The 23533-nt window shown below is 37.4% G+C and overlaps 1 protein-coding gene across 1 annotated transcript in view; it reads right to left on the bottom strand.

Annotated features, from left to right (window-relative positions):
- The window catches only part of BCO1 (beta-carotene oxygenase 1), a 43545-nt gene extending 21076 nt beyond the window's left edge, over nt 1–22469 (bottom strand). Inside the window, exons 1-6 of the mRNA XM_051976175.1 lie at nt 22174–22469; nt 20515–20643; nt 8291–8420; nt 3021–3168; nt 1513–1660; nt 302–522 (exon numbers count right to left, since the gene is read on the bottom strand). Of these exons, the coding sequence (XP_051832135.1) occupies nt 302–522; nt 1513–1660; nt 3021–3168; nt 8291–8420; nt 20515–20643; nt 22174–22237 (840 nt within the window). The 5' untranslated portion in view covers nt 22238–22469. The remainder of the gene's footprint in view (nt 1–301; nt 523–1512; nt 1661–3020; nt 3169–8290; nt 8421–20514; nt 20644–22173) is intronic.
- Between the last annotated feature and the right edge of the window lie 1064 nt (nt 22470–23533).

The following is a 23533-nucleotide window of genomic DNA, read 5'->3' as shown; positions in this document are numbered from 1 at the left end:
AAGCACATTTATTAAGTGCCTGCTCTGTGCCAAGTACTTTACAGATGTGATCTCATTTGGTCCTCACAACAACCCTGAGAAGTGGGTGCTATTATTATCACTATTTTACAGATGAGGAAACTATGGCAGACAGCAGTTAATCCAGAGTTTCTCAGCTAGGAAATGTCTGAATCTGGATTTGAACTCAGGTCTTCCTTATTCCTGGCCTAGTGCTCTATTGACTCTATTGATTTGCTGGCCTGGCTGGCAGGCTTGCCAATGTCCCACCAGTAGGTGCCCATGATCACAGAATGTGATATACCTTGTCTTCTTCGTGGAAGGTAATGCAAGAAGCCCAGTTATTGCCTCGAATGTAGGCAGTGGCCATCTTTAAAATATCCAACTTAAAGGGCTGCTCTAGGAAAATGATGTAGTTTTCAGTAATTCCAAAACTGTGGTAGTAGCTTGGGTTGAGAAGAGAGCGAGATGGGATGGAACAGATGACTTCCAAGTGTTTTAAGTTATTTTTCTTCTTTTTTTTCTCTAAAGAAAAATTTCCAAAATGTCAGTCCACATTCATAGCATATTCATACCTAATTAGAACACTAACATAAAGTTACATGGGATATTAGTCTTCCATTATCTCCATCATAAAAGAAATTAGGCTGAGAATCCTAATACTTCTGCCACAAATAGAACCACAGAATTTCAGAAGAAATTTAAGAAGTTTCTTCCCCTTCTGACCCTTGATTCTTTCTGTAAAATGAGGGTGTTGGACTATGAATTGCTAAGGTCCCTTCCCAGTCTACAACCATGATTCCAAGTATGTGCAGTATTTTTTTGGATCTAGTCAGATAAAGTCACAATTCAATCCACTCCTAGGGAAGACCAGGAGATATCCCTGCAAGGAAGCCTCAGATTTGACACAGAAAATGTTTGTACTTGGCCCTGGCCCTATAGCAATGAAACTAGCAGATATGTGCAAAAGACCTGACAGAAGCGGGAGGGGGTGGGGGGGAGGGAATAGTTATTAAGATGGTTTCTGTAGTGAGTGATGAAGGGGCCTCTGAGGTCCCTTATGCACTCTCAGGAGCATGCTACTACATAATCAGGAGTCAGGTTTCTGGCAGTGATTAAGGCATGTTTAATCATACCCAAGTGTAGGTGAAAAGTAGGGGTAGGGTTGGGGACAGTTGAGTCAAAGACTTTTCTTCTTTTCGTACCCAGATGTTGATTTCAGAACTTTCCCTACTGTCATGATCCTTGCATAGAATCATAAGATTTAGACCCACCTACCTGAGGAGAATTAAGTCTGATATATCAGAGAATCTCAGAATCACAGGATTAAAAGAGATCTCAGAGATCTCTAAGTCCAAAACAAAAAGAGGAAAAGAAATCCCTATTATTAGAAAAGGAAAATAACAAGATTCTGAGTGTCACATGTCAATAAAATCCTCAGAAAAGAATCTTAGGGCAGGTTTTTCATTTTGATCATTGGTGATGGAAGAGAAGATACTTAACAGGAATCCATACCTGGTATTGTGGAAGGTATCTTAAACACCAAATATTTAGTTTTTCCCTTGTCAACGATGGAGGTGCCCAAGTTGAGGACATTCCCTTGAGCATCATAGTGAGGATGAGAAGTTGCCACATTTATGTTTGCATAATTACGATAATCAACCTGCAAAATACCATACAACATATTGGCCAACAAAATGAGCATTCATATGCAACCTGGGTCAAATGATCTCCTGGAGAATACAAATAAGCTCATATACAAAGTCCTGATAAACCAGAAGAGGTTTCAAAATGGACATTTCTCCTGCCACCCAACATCAGTTTTATAAAGACTGAAAAACAGGTCACTTCTTGTTTTCTATTTTCAATGATCTGATTGGTTCAAGAACAGAGGCAAGCAACTCACTGGCTCAGCAACTGCCTGGGGATCTGAGGATTAACGTGTTGATCCTGACTCAACTGGATTTTGTGATTCTGGGTTAGCTCCTTATTCCTGCCAATAGAGTTTCCTGGAGGCATAAATCTTTAAATTCTTCTCATAGGCTGACAGAGAAGGGGAATAAGATTGCCAAGTCTTTCAGATGTCAGTTCAGTAAAATAATTGAATCACATACGTTGCTGCTGCCCCTGCTGGAAGGCCCTGGATTGATGACTATGGAGCAGAAGAGATGGAAGTAGAATGTCTCCACTCCCTGCCAATTATACCTGCATACCAAGGCCACAAGACCCTCCCAAAGGGAAGACACCATTCTTTAATTTAGGATCAATGACTTAAGAGTCCATCCCTCTCGTTTCACTAATGAAAAAACTGAGGCTTAAAGAGACTAAATAATTTGTTCCATAGTCTAGAAATTGCTTCTTTTTTTTTTTTTTTAAAGCTAGAAAATGTGATATTTTTAGATTTAAACCCAGGACTTCTTGACTGCAAATCTACAGAAGGGGAACATGACATTACAACTGTAAAAACCACTCCCTTTAGAGAACCTTCCAGGTACATTGTAGAAGCCTTAGAGTTTGGAGCTGGTCCTGGAGAAAATGATGAAGCATTTGTCTATGGCCAGAGAAACTATGTGACTACTGGCTAGAGAAAGTTAGTTTGGCTTCCCTATCACACCCATGCTCTTTATTCATATTTATAGACTTTCAGAGATGGAAGAAAGCTTGGAGATCATCTTGTCTAACCCCTTCTTTTGATAAAGGAAGAACTGAAGTTCAAAGAATACTTTGATTTGACCAAGAGTCTTCTGGAAGTTAGTGGCGGAACCAGTTTGAGATCTCAGGTGTCCTGTGTTTTATTTCCTGGCCAAATGCTTTTTTCATTGTAAGTTATTCCAACAGACTAGACCAATGCCTTCAGGACATATGCATCTGGAAACCAGGCTGCAGGTTCTATGGAATCACATTTTCTGTGATTATGGTCAGCCTCTTTACATCTAAGGAAGATCAGTCAGAATACTTTTTTTTTATTGAATTAGGGCCTTCAGAGCAAACACAAGCATTGCTAATTTGAAATTCACAAATACCTTCTCCAAGGTTTCCAGAGTTTCTGGATTGATTTTCCTAATATAATTTGTTTCTGTAGTAGCATAGAAGTCCTCCCCACATTTCATGATGTTGATGAGGCAGTTATCGGTGAAGTCTGGAATAGTGTGGGATAGGTAGGAAAAAGCTCTGGAAAGAGAAAGAAGAAATAATTTCACTCTACCCTGTTCTACTTTAACTATTTAGCACAGAGAAGAGATTTCAGAATCTACTATAGGAAGAGTATTTTCCTGGGACATTTTCCTAGCTATCAGTCTGGTCTGGTGGATGGATGCTATCAAGGAGTAGAAGGCACTTAGAAATCATGGGATTCTACTCTCTACTGATTGTAGAAAGACAATACCGCATGGTAGAATGCATATAGGATTTAGAACCAGACACTTAGAGTTGAAAGGAACTTTAATAACCATCTAGTCCCATGCTCATCTTTCTGATGGGGTACCGCTTCTAGGGGATATATAACAGTAATTCTGACCTTAGAGTGCTATTGTTCTAACAATCTGTCTGTCCATGATTCTAAAATCTCTCAGTCTTAGGAATACTATAGTATAGTCCTTTAAACATTACTGACTGTCAGATAAGACATCTCTTGGTCTGTGATAACTAAGTTCCTGAGGCAATAGTGAATAAACCACCCCACCTGTGCGCTTGTAAGTCTACCTGTAAGCCATAAAATTAGCAAATAAGTAACATGAAGCTCTGGTCTCTCTAACTTTTTCTATAAATTTATTTTCTTGCTCCTAGTTCTTTGTTAAATTCTTTTGGAACTTTTGGAGCCTGCTTCAATTGGCGTTACAAGTGTGGGATCTTTCCCTTCCTCCTTGCCATGTGATATTTCCTCTAACTCCACCGTGCTTCCCAACCTCAATTCTCCTCCTTATATCTAACTAACTCTTTGAAGGTGCTAAGTCCCTTTCAGCATTTAGCCTGCCAGTTAAGGGCCTGCCCCAACCTCATGAGGTATTCCCTTTCTACTGGGTAATTGTGAGTCCCCCTGAGCAACTTGTCTTTCATATGCTCTCCCACTCTATTTCAGATTTACCATTCCCAGGGTCTATTGTATCCCTTCATTTTGTCTGAAACCTATTTCCCTAAATAAATCTACCTTTTGCCAAAGAGAATGGCCATTGTGAATTCTTTCCATGACCGAACCCTGACTTTTGGTGCCTGCCATCATTTGGTGCCTAACCCCACATTATAGACCGCATCAATTCTACAGGTCATGAAGCTGCATCCTGGAGAGTGGAAATGACTAGTGATTTAACCCATGCCTTTGGCCTCCAGACCCAGGATTCTTTATATACTATGAGTCAGAGGATTTGAATCCTAGATCTGGAAGGGCACAGCCTTACCATTCTTGAACTTTAGTTTCCTTCTATATTAAATGAGGGGCTTGAACTAGATGAGTTCCAAAATTATAGCTCTTTGATGTGAGTACAAGTGAATTCTGTGTGTTTTTTGATTCTTAATCCTTCTGCCAGTGGAGATTGTAACATAAATCACCTAACCATGGGAGGTAGTTTGGTAAATTCGAAAGAATAATGACTAAAATCAGAAGACTGGATTTTAAATTTATCATTGCCACTTATTATTTGTTTGACTTTGAGTATTTCTTCAACTCTGGGCTGGGTTATACTAGATTAGCCAAATGTTGCTTCTACCTATAGATTATTTGTTTGACTTTGAGTATTTCTTCAACTCTGGGCTGGGTTATACTAGATTAGCCAAATGTTGCTTCTACCTATAGATTCTTTAAGCACTTACAAAGTCACAAACTATGTCAGAGACAAAAGTAGTAACAAAAAAACCCCCAAAACTACTGGGGGAGAGGGAGGTAAAGAGACAGAGCAAGAGAGGATACACTATACACATAAGCAAGGAGAAATACAAAGTAAATTCATGAGAGAAAGAATGCTAATTACATTAAATAAGAAAAGTTTGGTAAGAGGTACCGCAAGCTATTCTTTGAAGAAAACTAAGGATTCCATAAAATGAAGTAAGAAATGCAGGCATGGGGCATTGCAAGTGTAAAGAGATACTGGTAGGAAATGTAACAGCTTGCTGCCATTGATTAGAATGAAGAGGGCATATGGGGTAATAACAGTGAGTAGGACTGGGAAAGTTGGTGGAAGCCCAATATTGTGGAGGGCTCTAAATTTCAGGTTGAACAGTTTGTTTATCTTCAGGATATTAAGTATGGATATTGTTGAGTAGGGGATTGAAATGGTCAGATCTTTGTTTTTAGAAATATAAAATTGACATCTGTGTAGTCTAAATTAAAGATTGTTTCTGTTCAATCATTTCAGTCGTGTCCAATTCTTTGTGATTTCATTTGGGATTTTCTTGGCAAGGCTACTGGAGGGATTTGCCATTTACTTCTTTTACATATGAAGAAACAAAGCAAACAGGATTAAGTCATATAGCCCGGAGTCACACATCTGGTAAGTGTCTAAGGCCAGATTTGAACTCAGGAAAATGAGTCTGACTCCAGGTCTAGCACTCTTTCCACTATGCCATCTAGCTATCCTAAATTAAAAAATAGGAAAAACTAACAGGAGAGAGAATTGGGTATTCATTGCAATAGTCCAGGGACAAGGTGATGAGCGCCTATATTAGGGGAGAAAAGGATAAATTCAAGTAATATTGTGGAAGAAGAATCAACAATAACAACTAGCATATGTATAACACAAAGATTTACAAAGCACTTTACAAATAGTATCTTATTGTACACTCACAACAACCCTATCAAAGTAGGAGCTATTATCTGTTTTACAGATTTTCATTTGAATTGCTCCAACTGAAACATAGAAGTTAAATGATTTGCTCAAGATCACACAGCTAGTAAGAGTCAGGATTTGAATTCAGGTTTTCCCTACTCCAGTAAAGCATCCTATCCATTATACCACCTACTGCCTCCAAACATATGGCAACTAATTGGATGTGGGGAGTGAAATAGTCAAGGATGACTCCAACATTTTGAAGCAGGGTGATTGAAGGATGATGGTACCATTAACAGAAATAAAGAGAGCTGGAGTAGGGATGAACTGAGGGGAAAAGATAGCATGTTCTCTTTTTGGACATATTGAGTTTTAACTATGGGACATAAAGATGGAGGTATGTAACTGTCAGTTGGTGATATGAAACTGGAGCTCAGGAGAGAGATGGGGGCTAGAAATATAGATCTGATAGACATGAGTTCACCAAAGGAGAACATACAGAAACTGAAGAGAGGAGAGGCCAGGACAGAGCTTAGTGGGAGGAAAGAGTAGGAAGATCCAGCAAAGGTGATTGAGAACGAATAGGAAGTTACGTAGGAGGAGAATCCAAAGAGAACAGTGATAGAGAAATCAACAGAGGGAAGTGTCCAGAAGGAGGGAATAATCAATAGATTGAAAGGTTACAGAGAAGTCAATCATAATGAGAGGAAAATGATTGTATTTAGACATTGTTGATAATCTTGGAGAGAACAGTTTCAACTGAATGATGAGATAGAAAGTGAGTTATAAGAGATTACAAAATAACATTGAGTAAATGAGAGCAATGAGTAGAGACCATCCTTTCTAGTAATTTGGCTATGAAAGAGAGAGAAGATAAAAGATTGGCAGGCTTAAATCAATGGGTTTTTTTTAAGGATGGAAAATATCTGAGCCTATAGGGAAGAGAGATGGGGGACAAGAGAAAGAGAGGGAATAATTGAAGCTTCTGAAGGAGATTGTTATAACTAGGATCAGGAGTATAAGAGTAGTTGGCCTTGGTAAGAAAAAAGGTCATCTCTTAAATAGACTGGAGAAACGACAGAATAGGGGATGATGAAAAAGGGTTTTGAAATGTGAAGTAGGAGAGAATAAACAGATGAATTCTCTTTTTCTAGTAAAGAAGGAAGTGAGATTCTCTGTCTTAGGTTAGTTACTCTACCCAATAGTTCTAAGTTAAGGACCATGCCTAAGTGAAGGGGCAGGTCAATTCTCCCAGAGCCTCCACAGCTGTGAATCATAAACTTGGAGGAGTTGCAAGGCAGCCTTTACATACACAGATATTCCTTGTGGATTGGGAATGAAATAAATTGGAGGCAGAGGGAAGAGGAGAGAGGTCAGAGAATGCAACTGCCTCTCAGTCTTATATCCTCCTCCTCCCCTTCCTCCTACTCCTTCCCCTTCCCCTCCCCCCCTTCTCCTCTTTCTTCTCCTCCTCTTCCTCTTCCCTTCCTCTTCCCTTCTTCTTCCCTCCCTCTTCCCTTCCTCTTCCCTCCCTCTTCCCTTCCTCTTCCCTCCCTCTTCCCTTCCTCTTTCCTCCCTCCCTCCCTCTTTCCCTCCTCCCACATGAAAGGATCCATTCTACAGGTCTGAGTTAGACCTCCAGATGGTTCCCTTATCACAACAGTTCTATTGTTATTTAGTTATACAGTATATTTGAGAGCCTTGTGATTGGAAGTGTGGGAAAGATTTTGAGACAAGACCCATTGTAGCACTTACCTCTTGGCAAAGTTGTGCCAACTGTTGCCCATCCTAACTCTACTCTTTATTAGCTGTATAACTATTTAGAAGTCACTTTACTCTGAATCTCTAATTCTTCCCATTTTTTCCATTTCTGACCCCTTTTTGCCTGAGAAATTATGAGAGATTGCCTAAGAGATTATGCAATCCCAGGTATATAAGGCATATAAAATAGGTATACAAATCAAACATTTACTGATAATAAATCATAATTTTGCAACCCCACACATTCAGTTATAACACCTCCTATGTAGTCATGGCCCCCATTTAACAAGCTTTGATTCATAATATGAATAGCACAGAAAGATTACTTTATTTGGAGTCAGAGGATCCAAGTTACTTCCTATGTGGGTAAATATGTGCAAGTCAATACTCTTTCATCAAGCCTTGGTTTCCTCATATGTAAAGTGAAGGGAATAGAACAAAGTAATATTTCTAAACTCTATAAATCTATACTCCCTGGATGCTCAAGCTCATATAATTGAGACATCTATCATATTAACCTCAATATAAATATTTGAACTGACTATTCTCTAGTATACTTATTGGCAGATCCAAGTTTGATAGGTAAGAATTTATCCCATGCTTAAAGGGGTCCATGGCAGTAAATCTAAAAGACTCCTGTGATAGAATGTTTTTAATGGATGATGTAGACAGAGGAAGGACAGAAGATTTACATAGAAGAGGAGCAAAAAAAGAAAAATGAAGTTGTTTTCATAGGGAGAACTGAAGGTAGATAATTTAAAATAGGTAGTTACTTGGAAAATATATTTTTGCAAGGATCTGGATAAGCCATAGTTCCAAATTCTGATATCACAATCCTGTTGGCTTCAATATTGGAATTGTATGTGTCACTTCGGAGGTATTTACTTCGGTAATGAACTTCACCTGGAACAGAAGCAACAGAATCTTCTCAGACCCAGATTGTTTTCAGTGCCTCATAATTTGCTATTTCCTTTCCTTCATGCCTTAGCCCAATGTACCAAGATATGTTCATCTTTGTGTCCTCAGAGCCTAGAATAATAATAATAACTAACATTTATATAGCGCCTACTAAGTGTCAGGCACTGGGTGCCTAGAGCACTTTTTAGAGGCATAAAGAAAACTTTTTTAAAATGAATAATAGGGTTTTTTATTTTTCAGGGAACTCTTTTTAGAAAACACTTGAAGACCTTATCTTAAGCCCTTTTCCCATTAGTATAACTAGCATTATTACTGAATTAGCTAGTAATATGTTATACAAAAATTATCTCATGGGACAACTAGATGGTGCAGTGGATTGAACACTGGTCCTGAAGTCAGGAGGACCTGAGTCCAAATTCAGCCTCAGACATTTAACATTTGCTAATTGTGTGACCCTGGGCAAGTTATTTAACCTGATTGCCTCACAAAAAAACCCAAAATTCAAATATTATCTCACTTAATCCTTACAACCACCTTGAGACTAGAAGGTTATAAGAATAGTTGCTATTGTTATTCCCATTTTACAGATGAAGATACTAATTTGGATAGAGATTAAATAACTCCCCCAGTTTCACAAAGATAGTAAGTGCTTGAGGTCATATTTGAAAGCAAGTCTTCTAGACTTAAGGCTTGGATCTCTATCCACTGTGCCAAACTAGCTACCTCTAAGAAGGGTTCCTGTGTGTAATAGGCATTTTAACAAATGTTGAATCAGACTAAATTCAATGCTACTCTTACAGTTTTATATCCAATTAGTCTCCTACCCACACACCATGCTCCAGCTAACCTAGAATATGTTTTGTCCCCAGAACACACCTCCTGCCTTTGTTCCCCTGCAAGCTTCGAAGTCTGGAATTCCCACCCCAACCTGTTAGATTTCTACCCAGCCCGACTCAGAACACCTCCACTTTGTAGGAAGCCTTCTCTGAAGCTGCCAGCTGCATGACTCTGATAGGCCTGGGTGACAATCTCCCTTATCATTTGAAAGGTGGAGTCCCCACAGAATATTTGATAATCAATTGGTTGATCTTTAAGGAAGATCAGGTCAGGGCCAGAAGCTACCAACTCCTCCTGGTGGTTGGTTCTTGGACATTTCTAGAGGGAGAGGGGTCTATGGTGTGCAGCCTCTGATCTAGTCTCAAATCCTTTCCCAGTCCCCACCCTCACCCTGCATCTGGCTTCTCCTTTATCCCCAAGCCCAGGCCTCAGCCTGCCTTGGTCTCAATGTATTTTTTTTTACTCTAAGAGAATAAAAGTCAAATTTTTTTGGGAAAAATTCAGTGGAAATACTATTTTAAAGCAATTTAGGGGTGTTTTTCCTAACTCTATTTAGGGAGAAATAACTATGCTAAAACTAGGTTTGAGAACAGGTCAGAATTTGACCAGCTTGGTGGTATTTTAATATAGAAACTGTATGCTTCTTACTGATTATGTGAGTGTTTTGTGGTTGATTTGATATTGGTATTCCCAAGTATAACTCTTATTCAAAGAGTATTTACTAGGTATCTACTATATATTAGGTACTGTATTAAGCACAGGAAATAGTAACTTTTCTAAAAGAAATTATAATGTATAGGGTGGATACCGTGGAGAGAGGCCAACAACAATACAGAGAAATAAAAACAAAATATTTTCATCTACTGGACCCGTGATTTCTTTGGTAAGGGAACTCCCAGGAAGCAAACTCTTGCCAATGCAGATTGGTATCTACCCTTTGACAGATAATAGCAGAGTTACCTGGGGGATCAAGAGGTTACTGTGACTTGCATGTGTCAGAGGCCAAATTTGAATTCAGGCCTTTCTGACTCGATTTAAAAGGCAGCTCTCTTAAACCTAAGCCGTTCTACCTCTTAAATACAAATGTTCACATGTAAAGCACATGTAAAGTAGTTTCAGAGGGCTGGACTCTAGCAACTGAGGGGTCAGGATAGGTTTGTACTTGAATTTATCCTTGAAAGGATGATTGCTAATGTATTTTATTGGAGTAACTAGAGGTATACTAGTAAATTTTTAACAACTGGCCCTAGGAGGAGAGGATGAGGGGGGATGAGCACAGAACACACTTTTATGCATTATTAGCATTTTCCTGTTATTTTCTGAAGTCTAAACAATTAACAAAACAACAAATTAAGTTCTGATTTGTAGCATTTGCTGATTTTTGAAGTGGAAATGCTTACACTGAAAATTTAACACTCGGTTCTCCAGAATCAGTAAGAGCTGTCCCCAGCACACACTTATGTATAACCCTAAGTAAAACCCTTTACATCTGGGTTGCACCTTCTTAGTACTTTATTTTGGCTTCTGTCCAATTCAATTCAGCAAACATTTCTTGCATTTTAAAAAGTGCAGTAATATGTACTGAGGGTCTTACAAAGAGCTACAAATACAAATAAAGCCAGATTTATTCCATCAAGAAGCTCATAGTCCCTCACACCTGAAACACGTTCCCTCCCCATTTCTGACTTAGAAAATCTTTATCTTCTTTTAAGGTTCGAGTCTAGTGCTATCTCCTCCTGTGTAAATTTCCTTGATTTCCTCATCCAAAAGTTCTCTCCTACCTCACATTATGCTGGAACATTTTGTCAGTGTCTCTCCTTTTCTGTCATTACCTAGCTTGAATTATGCTTCTTGGAAATGCCAGCTCTATATCATTAGCACAATGAATTCTTGAGAGGGAGGTGAGGGATGGAGAGAGGAGGATGTGTGTGGTAGGGAGGAATTGTGTTAGTGTTTTTTGTTGTGTTCCCAATGCCAACACAGGGTTTTTCACATAAAAAGCCTTTAAAAAATGTATGTTCAAATGAACTGAAGACAAGGATACAAACAGTTAAAACTAAGATCAGGCTTACTGTTTACTATTACAAGTTTCACTGGGTCACTGTGAGATGCCACTCGTTCTATACTTCCTGTAGCTCCACCTGAAATCTCTCCTCTTCCAGGAAGCTCCTTCAATCATATATACAATGGGTGATAATGTTTGCCAATCCATTCTGACCACAAAATTCCTCTGGTACCTTTCCCTATCCCACAAATGCATGGATTTACATCCATGGATATTTAATTAAATATATTTATGATTTTGTAAATCAGCTGTTTGATTGTTAAAAGCAGAAGAAAATGAACTGTTGTATAAAGAAAAAGGACTAAGTCAACATGTGAAGTTATAAAGTACTAACCCTTTTGTATGTGAGCAATCTGATTGCAGAAAGGGACAGAAAGAAAATTTTTGTACATGAAAAAATGACTAAAATCTATATTTGAATAAACAGTTTTTCTCTTAAAATGTAAGAACAGATACAGGAATACTGGACAGAGATTTGAAAAGGACTTATATAAGAAGAGAGAAATGACTCAGTTTGTAGTGTATAATGGTCCCTCAGCTCATTGCATGTAATACTTTTAGATCTTGAGAGGTTAAAACTCACAAAGCACTAAATCAAATAGCTGTTTTGAGATGATAACATGCCTTAGTTTTATAACTGATGGAAAATTAGAATTTGTGAGTTTTATGTCATAATAGAAAGATGAGTCCCTGAGAATCAGGAGTACTGATTTGAGACATTAAGAACACTAAAGAACCAAGTGGGAAAAGGTAGGTGAGAGGAGTAGCCCAGAGGTTCTTAAATTGGGATAATGTAAGGGTCTGCAGATAGATTCTGGAGCATCTGAGAACTTGAATGGGAAAGATATGTACCTTGTTTTAATTTAATTGATTTCCTTTGTAATCTTGTATATTTTATTTTATACACTTAAAACATTAACCTTAAAAAACAGGTCCTCAGTATCCCTACACTGCTAAACAAAGTTGCAGTAGAAATACTTCGCTCATAGGATGACTATGGCTGCTACATTGGGATTTGCTAATTGACTGGGGAAAAAAGCCTGAAGTTCATTGAACAAGAGCTGAATTTCCACTATCACCCTTTATTTCCCAGGCACACAGTCTGAATTCCACTCTGTTGTCACCTAAGAATAGGACTCTACCCCCGAGCTACTCTGGGTTTTGATAGGCCAAATTTGGTCTTATATTCCCTTGGTTCCAGGATTCCACCAGCACTTCCCAGACAAGGCTTTGCCATTCGCCTTTCTCCTTTATGTGCTGCATTCCCTCATGAGAGTGTAAACATTTTGAGAGCAGGATCGGTCTCGGTTTTATTTGTATCCTGAGCACTCTGCATAGTACCTAGCTCTTTATAACTTATCTATCTATCCATCTGTCGTCTGTCTTTAGCATCATCCATCGCTTGAAAGAAGTAATTCCTGCCAGTTTTCTGTTGTCTTTTCTTGGTCTGAGATGGAGCAGCAGAGAAGAAACACAAACTCGGTGTCTTTGCTGTTGCAAGCAGCTAGCCTTTGAGACCAAATAAAATAAATTTGGTATCTTTGCTACATTCCATAGTCCTTCAAAAAATATTTGAAGAAAACACTTGTGTCCTCTTACCTAAATATTCTTTACTGAAGGATAAATCTCCATCTTAGGCATTGGAGTTGTAGAACAACAGAATTTTGGCCCTGCCCCCATACTATCTATGTGACTTTAGGGAATTCACTTAAGCTTTCTGGGAATCAATTTCTTTAATGAAGGAGTTGGAATAGATGATCTCTTGAGATTCCTTACAGCTGTGGATCATATATTTTTATAAACATAGAATGTCAGAACTGGAAGGCACTATAGAGATAGTTTAATTAAACCCTCTCATTTAACAAATAGAGAATCTCAGGCCCAGAGGGGAAAAGTGATTTGCTTAAAAATCATATCAATCAACAAATAGAATTGGAACCCATTGTCTTCAAATCCAGAACTTTGTCCATAGTACCATATGAATCCTAAAATGGAAGTACTGAGTTGTGTGAGACTCTGACGAGATACCGAGTTAACAAAAATTATCTAACATATGATACCACTGGGTACTAGAAGACAAAACCCAGTTATCACTGCCCAACAATTAGGTGATAAATCCTAACAAAACACATCCCTCTAACATTTTAACAAGGAAGATGCTAATCTTGCTGCCATCTACCCCAGTATTTGGTACATAGTACGTGCCTAATAAATGTTTGTTGATTAATTGCTCAAGATCACAGAGATTTGAACATAATCACAAAATACTTTTCATGTAAAGTTAGATCTAAACAATTGGAAAAAAATATAAATAGCTTATGGATAGGTTGAACAAATATAATAAAAATGACAATTCTATCTATGTTAATCTACTTATTCAGTGCTATATCAATCAAACTGCCAAAAATTACTCTATAGAGCTAGAAAAAAAATTCATCTGGAAAAACAAAAGGTCAAGAATATCCAGGAATTAGTGAAAAATGCAAAGGCAGGTGGCCTGGCTGTAGCACACTTAAAATTATATTATAAAGTAGCAATCATCAAAACCATCTGGTATGGCTAAGAAATAAATTAATGGATCAGTGGAATAGGTTACCTTATACAATAGTCAATGACCATAGTAATCTAGTGTGATAAACCTAAAGATTGCAGCTTCTGAGATAAGGACACACTATTTGACAAAAATTGCTGAGAAAATTGGAAAATAGTATGGCAGAATCTAGGCATTGATAAAGATCTAACACTTTTCAGGGGTCCTCAAACTACGGCCAGTGGGCCAGATGTGGCAGCTGAGAATGGTTATCCCCTTCACTCAAGGCTATGAAGTTTCCTTATTTAAAGGCCCACAAAACAAAGTTTTTGTTTTTACTATAGTCCGGCCCTCCAACAGTCTGAGGGACAGTGAACTGGCCCCCTATTTAAAGAGTTTGAGGACCCCTGCAAGGTAAATTAGGTAGAAATGGGTTCATGATTTAGACATAAAGGGTGATACTGTAAGCAAATTAGGAGAGCAAGGGATAGTCAATTTGACAGAGTTATGAGGAAGGGAGGCATTTATGGTCAAAGAACTAGAAAACATTATGAAAGGCAAAATGGATAATTTTGATAACATTAAATTTTTAAAAAGATTTGCACAAAAAACCCCAATGCAGCCAAGATTAGAAGAGAAGCAGAAAGCTGGGGGGGAAAATTTTTTTAGCCAGTATTTCTGTTGAACGCAACATTTCTAAAACATGTAAAGAACTCTTTCAAATTTATAAAAATACAAGTCATTCCCCAATTGATAAATGGTCAAAAGATATGAACAGACAATTTTCAGATGAAGAAACTAAATCCATTTCTAGTCATATGAAAAATGCTCTAAATCACTATTGATTAGAGAAATGCAAATTAAGATAACTCTGAAGTACTATCTCATACCTCTCAGATTGGCTAAGATGACAGGAAAAGACAATGATAAATGTTGGAGGAGATGGGCTAAAGCTAGGACACTGATGTATAATTAGTGGAGTTATGAAATGATCCAACCATTCTGGAGAGCAATTTGGAACTATGCCCAAAGGGCTATCAAAACATGCATATCCTTTGTTCCAGCAGTGTCTCTACTGGGTCTGTATCCCAAAGAGATCACAAAAAAGGAAAAAGGACCCACATGCACAAAAATGTTCGTAGCAGTCCTTTTTGTAGTGGCAAGGAACTGGAAATTAAGTGAATGTCCATCTGTTGGGGAATGGCTGAATAAGTTATGGTATATGTTCTATAAGAAATGATGAGTGGGCTGATTTCAGAAAAGCCTGAAAAGATTTACATGAACTGATGCTGAACGAAGTGAGAAGACCAAGAGAACATTGTACAAAGTAACAATAAGATTATATGATAATCAACTGTGATGGATTTGGCTCTTCTTAACAATGTGGTGAGTCAAGGCAATTCCAAAAGACTTGGGATGGAAATTACCATTTGCATCCAAAGAAAGAACTACGGAGACTGAATAGAGAAGCAAAAGAGTATTTTCACCTTTTTCTTTTCTTTTTTTTTTCTTTCTCACAGTTTTATCCCTTTTGGTCTGATTTTTCTTGCACAACATGACGAATATGGAAATAGGTTTAAAAGAATTACATATATTTAACTTATATCATATTGCTTGCTGTGTTGGAGAGAGGAGAGAAAAGGGAGAGAGGGAGAAAAATTTGGAACACAAAGTCTTTACAAAAATGAATGTTAAAAATTATCTTTACATGAAAAAAATTTTTTTAATTTAAAAAAAAGTCACAGAAATTAAGTGTTGGAAAAGAATTTGAATATAGGACCTCTGATTTCAAATCCAACACTCTTTCCATTATACTGTGCTACTTCCTTATCCTATGACTATGTGACCCTTTCCTCAGTAGGTAAGTTTTCACTTCCTAATGGAATATCTTTTTTCTGTTTGGAGACTCAGAAAGAGCCTCAGATCACTAACAAAGATAGCTTTCTGAATCTGATTTAGAGCTTAGGACAACACTCACTCTATCTTCTGGATTCATTATAATGATTCCCCTAGACAAAAGTATTGTGCTACCTTTGCCCATATCAGAGGTTGGGAATATAACTTTGAACCCTGACATCCAACACATCAGAGCTATCAATCAGCTATGTCTCTCACTTTGGTTAATTAGAGGGATCGTTTTATTATTTGGATAAGAATAAGATAATGTCAGTTTGGAAGTTTACCTCATAAAACAGAAACATTAACTTGTTTTAAGTAAAAAATTAATGAGCTCAGTTAGGGTGGAGACTGTATCATATCTGAACATTGTTTTCTTCCTCACAACTAAAAACAAGGATGCTTAATAAGTATTTGTTAAATTAAATTGAGAAATTTATGAGAAATATAGACTTGTAAAAGCTGGCATTTTGATTCTTAAGCTAAATATCACTGGGAATCAGCAGGGAACTTGGAGAGACAGGAGGCAGCATGTATCAGAAAAGTCAAATCACTACCCCTACTTTGACCTCCATCTTTCCTAAGGTCCTGATGGAGACAACCCAGGACTCTTAGCCCAAGAAGCCGGGAATAGCAATTCTTCCAGTCACATATTCTCAACTATCACCCTGGAAAGCAACCCCTACAGAGATGTAGGCTGGTCATTATAGCTACAGGTATTACAAAGTTCCAAAGGCCTAAAATAGCAAGCTCTTGCCACCAAAGTCCTTGGCACAATCAAATGGTTCAGCATCAGAAAATGATGTCATTTAATCCATTGGAAATACATTATCAAGTATGTTACCACTGTGCCCTGAGGACCTGCAGCTGAAACCTTCTCCATATGTTATCTTCCTTATTAGAAGGTGAGCTCCCAGAGTGCAGGAACTGTCTTACTCTTCTGTTTATATTACCATTGCTTGTCACTGTGGTTATACAGTCAGAGCTTAATAAATGTTTTATTCATTCATTCATCTTGCTTCAGGAACTTGTCAGGTTTTGAAATCTCAATTAGATTTCTTATAAAAGTCATATTCCTTTACAGGAATGACACAGATTTTGAATCACTCTGCATTTTAAAGTGAGTGAGTCTGCAGTACCGCATGATGAACACAATAATGTACCAAATTTTACGGATAATTTTTAGTTTTTCATTTAAAAAAGTAATCAACAGCTAGGGGCACAATGGACAGAGATGGGAGGTAGTCAGGAAGATCTAATTCAAATCTAGTTTCAGATGCTTATTATGTGACTTTGAGCAAGTCATTTAAACTCTGTTTGCCTCAGTTTTCTCAATTGTAAGATAGGTATTATACTAGTAGCTCCCTACTAAGTAGGGGATCACATAAAATCATTGGTGCTATATAAATGGTTTTTTTCTCTTCTCCCTTTCCTTCCCTTTTCAAAGACTATGGAATAATGTCAAGAATGTTCAATTGTGCAACAAAGGGTCCAGTTTCAAAATCTAGTTCTGCTGCCTACTACCTTACAAGGTGTTCCAAAAATCTTTATGCTCCTTTAAGCTATTAATACTTAAATCATCACTAGGACTTTTAAGGACATACTATCTGTGGCCTTAGGAATAATTTTTAAATTGCTCTGGGCTTATTTTTCATCAACCATAAGATAAATTGTTTGGGCTAGATAACCTTTAAAGTTCCTTGCAGCTTTAAATCTATGATTCTTTATATCTGAAATTTAAGGAAGTCAATCTTTGTCCTGTAGGATTCTGCTTAGTGAATTTGATAGTGAGTTCTACAAAGCATCTATATATGCAATTCTTTCAAAATCCCCAAATCCCCATGCATGTCTCTAAGCCTTTAGACATATAAATTACCAGTGCAAGGCCTGTGCTACCTCGAGAGAAGATCATTGACAGAAAGAAAGGCTCCATGTACACCAAAATAGTTACAGCAGCACTTTTGTAATAGCAACTAACAAGAAACAAAGTAGGTGTCCATCAGATGGGGAATGGTTAAACAAACTTACATTGATGTGATATTATTATGCTTGAGGAATTGATGAACACATACAGAGCAACTTGGAAAGACTCACATGAATAGATGCATAGTGAAGTAAGCAGAATCAGGGAAACACACAGAAAACTGAAATATCAAAAACAAAACTGTTTCAAAAGAATAAAAAAAAAAAAACGTGGCTCCAAAGAAGAGATGAGAGGCCATCCCTCCCCTTGCTCCTTGGCAGAGGTTGGGCATCTTGGGCCCAAAGTTTTATAATATTACATAAAACAGCATATTTTCCCATGTGTTGATTGGTTTAGTTCAAGTAAAAGAAAATCTGTTACAAGGAATGGTTTTCTGGGAGGGCAGAGAGAAGGATTAAGGGAAATATCTATATAGTGTAAAAGCTAATTGTAACAATAAAAATATCATAGGAAAAAATAAATGAGGAATCTTGGAAAGGATCATAGGATAAAAAATTCAGAGATAGAGTCATCTGATCTAACCTCTTCATTTTACAGATAAGGAAACTAAAGCCAGAAAAGGGTACCCAAGTGCCCAGGCCACACTGGTAAAAAGCAAGAGATCTGGGACTCAAAGCCAGGTCAACTGGCTCTACAGCAAGAATGCTTTTCACTGTACCACAGCTGCCTCCAAGGGACTGTCAACAATTTCATGGCCATGTGAACAAACGTATAAATAAAATCTACTTTGAAGCTTTCGTTGAGTAATATCCTTGTGCTTTGATTTTGCTGATGAAAGTTATGTTAAGAGTTTAATTTGGTATAAAATAGGATTAAGTAATTTCACCTTTGTCATTTGGGCTCCATAAAATGATGATCCTGACAAATAAAAGTTAAGAGATGAAAAAGAAAACAAAACATGTAGACTTTCTGAGAGTTCCTGCCAATAATACATATCATTAGACACTTAGGGCCTCTGGTCTATCTTTTCCCAAAAAAGTAAATTCAGTTTGTCCCAAAATATAAACATATAATCCACTTGGGATATAAGTTTGCCAAGTACTTCTTATAAATGACTAAGCTATGAGTGCAACGAACTTGCGGGCTCAGAGGAAATATGTCTCTGGAATTCCTCACAGATGGGCTGCTGCCTATCTTGACATTATAGAATGAGATTAAAGAGACGAGCCTTCCTAAATTCTCTTCTCTTGCTCATTATTCAGCATAATTAGATATATGTCTTTTGAAGGGAATAAACAAATAAGTTATGGCATTTATTTTCATAGTCTTTGGTCAGACTCTGAATTAATAAAAATAATCCTTTCACCTAAGCCAGGAAGTGTTTGGTGGGCTTTTAAAGTTACTTTATGACTTCCACACTAGAAAGAGAGGCTTCTTTCAGAAAATTAAGGATCATGAACAAGTAATATTTTTCTTTTTATTCTGGCTGGTGGAACTTTCCTATTGTGACCATGTTCCCCTCAGAATTCAAAGTCTAATGAAAAGGAAATTTTTTGAGGTAGTACTCATATTTCTTCTTGTATTTGTAATCCCATTGTCTAAGAAAATGTTGTTGGTTTGAATTAGAGGTCATACTTTGGACACTGGCTTTTGCTAAACTCAAATTACCTTGGGTGTGCCTATTTATTGGACAGAGACAACAAACAGCTTCCACTTTAACAAAGGGAGAAATATATTTTGAGTGGCTTAGAAAGAACTAAGATAGAGGGAGACTAGAAACCAGGATTGGTTTAAGAAACTAGGGATATTTATCCTAAAAAAAAGTCTCATGGAAAATAACTGGGGGAGCAAAGTAAGAATAGTTTTTTAAAAAAAGCTATATAAAGCTTTCTGGAGTCAATAATGTGTTCAAGAAGTAACTGGATAGAAAAACCCATCCAGATTTTTATAGTAATAATTCATTCTTTACACAGAAGACTACACTTTAGCCCAATGTCCTCTGAGGTCCCTTCTAGCATGACAAATCCATGAGTTTGTGAGAGCTTTCCATATCTGTCATTCTGAGCTTCAGCTACCCAAGAGCATGGGTACTTGTGCTATATGTAGCTCACTCAAAAAACAAGACAAAAATTCATAATTACAGAGGAAAAACTGACTTTCCCCTTCATTTTTTTCAGGTTATTGGAAGAAGTGATCCCAATAATGCACATGATGGACCATGTCACTTCCATGTTAAAAAATCTCTAGAACTACATACAAACTCCTTAGTCTGGTGTTTCAGGCTCTCTGAAACTTGATTGTAAACCTCTTCTCCAACCTTGTTTTACATCTTTCTTTTCTTACACTTTGCATTCTAATCAAACTGCTTAAATGGCTATTCTCTGAACTCTGACATTCATCTCCCTCTGTGCATTTGGGCAATTTGTCTCTCATTCCTGGAAAACACTCTCTCCTTTTCTTCTTTTCCTTCAAGATCAAGCTCAAGTGCCTTCCTTCCTGGGAAGCCTTCCTCATAGCCATAGGTGAAAGGATTCTCTCCCTCTTCAAAATTTTCCAGAGACTTTTTTCTGACTTTGTCCCCATCACTAGCTCCCTTGTATTCTCTCGATCTTCATAAGTGTTATATCCCCTCCCTACCAACATCATTAAGTGGTAAATCCCTTAAAGTCAGGGACTATGCTGTTTTTCAATTTTGTATCCTAAGTATTTAGCACAGTGACTTGCAGGTAATAGGCAATTAATACATGTATATTAAATTGAATTATTGAAAAAGAAACCCTTAAATAAATACCTATATCTACCTTCCAAGATTATTTGCTGGTCTTACCGTTTTGAATGGTAAAACTATGTAATAAGGCCAAACCATCGAACCAATGATTATAAGTAGTCTCCCCAATGGTGTGCATGCCAGGGCCATTCCGTAGAAGAGTACCATGAAGCCAAGTTGGCAGCTCACCTAGAGACAAAGAATATTTTACTTTCATTTTTGCAATTAGAACTCAGACACTGAAAAAAAATAATATGAATAGCAGTTGCACAGCCTCAAATGTATAAAATCCAAAATACTAGAAATTAGTGTTTAACAGGTGGATACTGTTTTTTCACTAGGAGCTGTTAGTACATCAAAATTAATCTTGTTCTGCATCCCTATGTTGATCTTCTAAAATAATTTTTATGCCTCTAGTGAGAGCTGTCAAATAAAAAAAGATAAGATTATCTATTAGCACATTCTATTCTTTTTGTTGAAAGATAATTGATGAGTTAGAGATCAAAGAATTATGGAGTTATCTAGGAAGAAAATTAAAGGCTCAGTCCTTCCACTTTACAAATGAGGAAACCAAGGCTAAAGATGTTAGATGATCATTAATCAGGTAACAGAGTGAACAGAATGATGGACTTGAATTCAGGAAAACCTGAATTCAAATCCTACCTCTTGTATTTACTAGAATCATCTTGAACATCTTTAAAAACAAAATCTGTCAGGATGACCTATGTGATTCTAGATAATCAGATACTATTTCTCAGTCTCAGTTTCATTATTTTATAAAGTAAGAATGATATTAGCCCTATCCCCTACCTAATATGACGTACCCCATAAGGTTGTTGTAAGGACTGAATAAATAATATTTCTAAGCCATGCTCAGGCAAAGGTATGGAGTGTCACTGAACCAGATTAAAATGAAATTAATAAATGTTTAATGAAATAAATAATACAATATAATGTTAATCTATGATTTTCTGAGTTAATATGTGACTCCAGTTTGAGTTTGACTCTATTGATATAAAGTATTTTGCAAATCCTAACATGGTATTATTATTGTCATTATTATTTCTCAAGGTCACATAAGGAGCCCAGAGAGATCTTATTTTGAAAGATTCTCCAAATCCCAAATACTGGTTACAAGCCAGTCCTTCTTTCATTAAGTTCCTTACTGGAAACACTGCCTTTAATAATGATAAGCAAGCCAACTGCCACCGTGCCAACATGGAAAGGGCCAAAATCTCTCTGTTTCACTCGTGTTCTGGAGCCAAAGAGAATCCATGGGCTATTCTCATCCTTGGGTGTAATTAAGCTGCTGCCTCCTGGCTTTGAGTGACACTGACCTAGTTAGGTACCTGTCTGGTAGTTTAGAATTAGTTACTTTCACCAACAGCCTAAGGGATGTGCAATAAAAGTGACAGCAGCCAGAAAGAGAGAGATCATAAAAAAGGCCTCAATATATGAATCAGCTGAGTGCCTGCTATGTTCAGTGATGCACTAAAAGATGAAGGGAATAAAGCATGAAGTCTAATAGAAGTATATACCTTCAAAAAGATTGAGAAAAAAAGAAAATGAGAAAAAAATATATATATATATGAGGGTTCGTATGAATTTGTGAGCATATTCCTAGCCCAGTCTCCCTCAGACTTCCTTATTTTCAGTTTGCCCAAAGGTTTCATCCATCTGAGAAAGACCAAATTTTCCTCCATAACTATCATTTCTTACCTCTAATTTTGGCTCTCAAAGGCTCTGGATGTTCCTTCTTGTTCTTGCCAAAGATCATATCCATGGCAGAGGAGAGAATGTATTGCTGCTGTCCTGATGAGTAACAAAAATGACAATATAATTAGAGGAAGGAGAAATGAACTGGAAAGATAGTTTTTTCAGTTCTTTACCCTCTCCTTTTCTCCCTTTTTTCCTTTCCCCTATGAGAGTCTTTCCCAGCTCTATCTTCCTGTTTCCCTTGCTTCTCTCTATCTGGCCCTTCTCCTTCACAAGTTACTGGTGCCTTTATCTCACTTTCTGCACACACACTCTTTATTTATAAAAGATCTTGACCAAAGGTCAATTGCCTGTGACTGTGTCCTAGCAGATTTTTAATGCTCAATGCACTCTGCAGTTTGTCATCAAACTAGTTTCTTTCAGGAACTAACTCAGTAGTATAGGAGAGTATAGAGAAAAATCAAGCTATCAGAGTTTAATCGTTTTGGTGGAAGATTTCAACACGAAGCTGTACTTGTTTACACACACAAAGTACCAGGGGTGAGATTTTTAGGATGTTGATCCTTAGTGGAATGGAATTCAAGAAGTCCTGGAGGAAAAGACCTGGAGGAAACTTGATGTGCCACATTACCCAAGTCATCAATTCCAAGTCTGACAACAGGATATCACAGTGGTAGCTGGAATTAGGCAAAGCTGGATAATTAAAAAATAGAGCTAATTCAGTTCTTAACCTGGGATGCACAGACTTGGGGTCAGTGAATATATTTTAGGTCTATGAATTTAAATGGGAAAAAAATCTCAACTTTTAAAAAACTAACTTCTAGGGAAAGGGACCTGTATGTGCCAAAATGTTTGTGGCAGCCCTGTTTGTAGTGGCTAGAAACTGGAAAATGAATGGATGCCCATCAATTGGAGAATGGCTGGGTAAATTGTGGCATATGAATATTATGGAATATTATTGTTCTGTAAGAAATGACCAGCAGGATGGATACAGAGAGGCTTGGAGAGACTTACATGAACTGATGCTAAGTGAAATGAGCAGAACCAGGAGATCATTATACACTTCGACGATATTGTATGAGGATGTATTCTGATGGAAGTGGATTTCTTTGACAAAGAGACTTAACTGAGTTTCAATTGATAAATGATGGACAGAAGCAGCTACACCCAAAGAAAGAACACTGGGAAAGGAATGTGAACTATCTGCATTTTTGTTTTTCTTCCCGGGTTATTTTTACCTTCTGAATCCAATTCTCCCTGTGCAACAAGAGAACTGTTCGGTTCTGCAAACATATATTGTATGTAGAATATACTGCAACATATCTAACATATATAGGACTGCTTGCCATCTAGGGGAGGGGGT

This window comes from Antechinus flavipes, chromosome 2 (genome assembly GCF_016432865.1).
Source record: "Antechinus flavipes isolate AdamAnt ecotype Samford, QLD, Australia chromosome 2, AdamAnt_v2, whole genome shotgun sequence".
In the NCBI taxonomy this organism is placed as follows: domain Eukaryota; kingdom Metazoa; phylum Chordata; class Mammalia; order Dasyuromorphia; family Dasyuridae; genus Antechinus; species Antechinus flavipes.
This window is presented reverse-complemented; position numbering and strand designations above follow the sequence as displayed.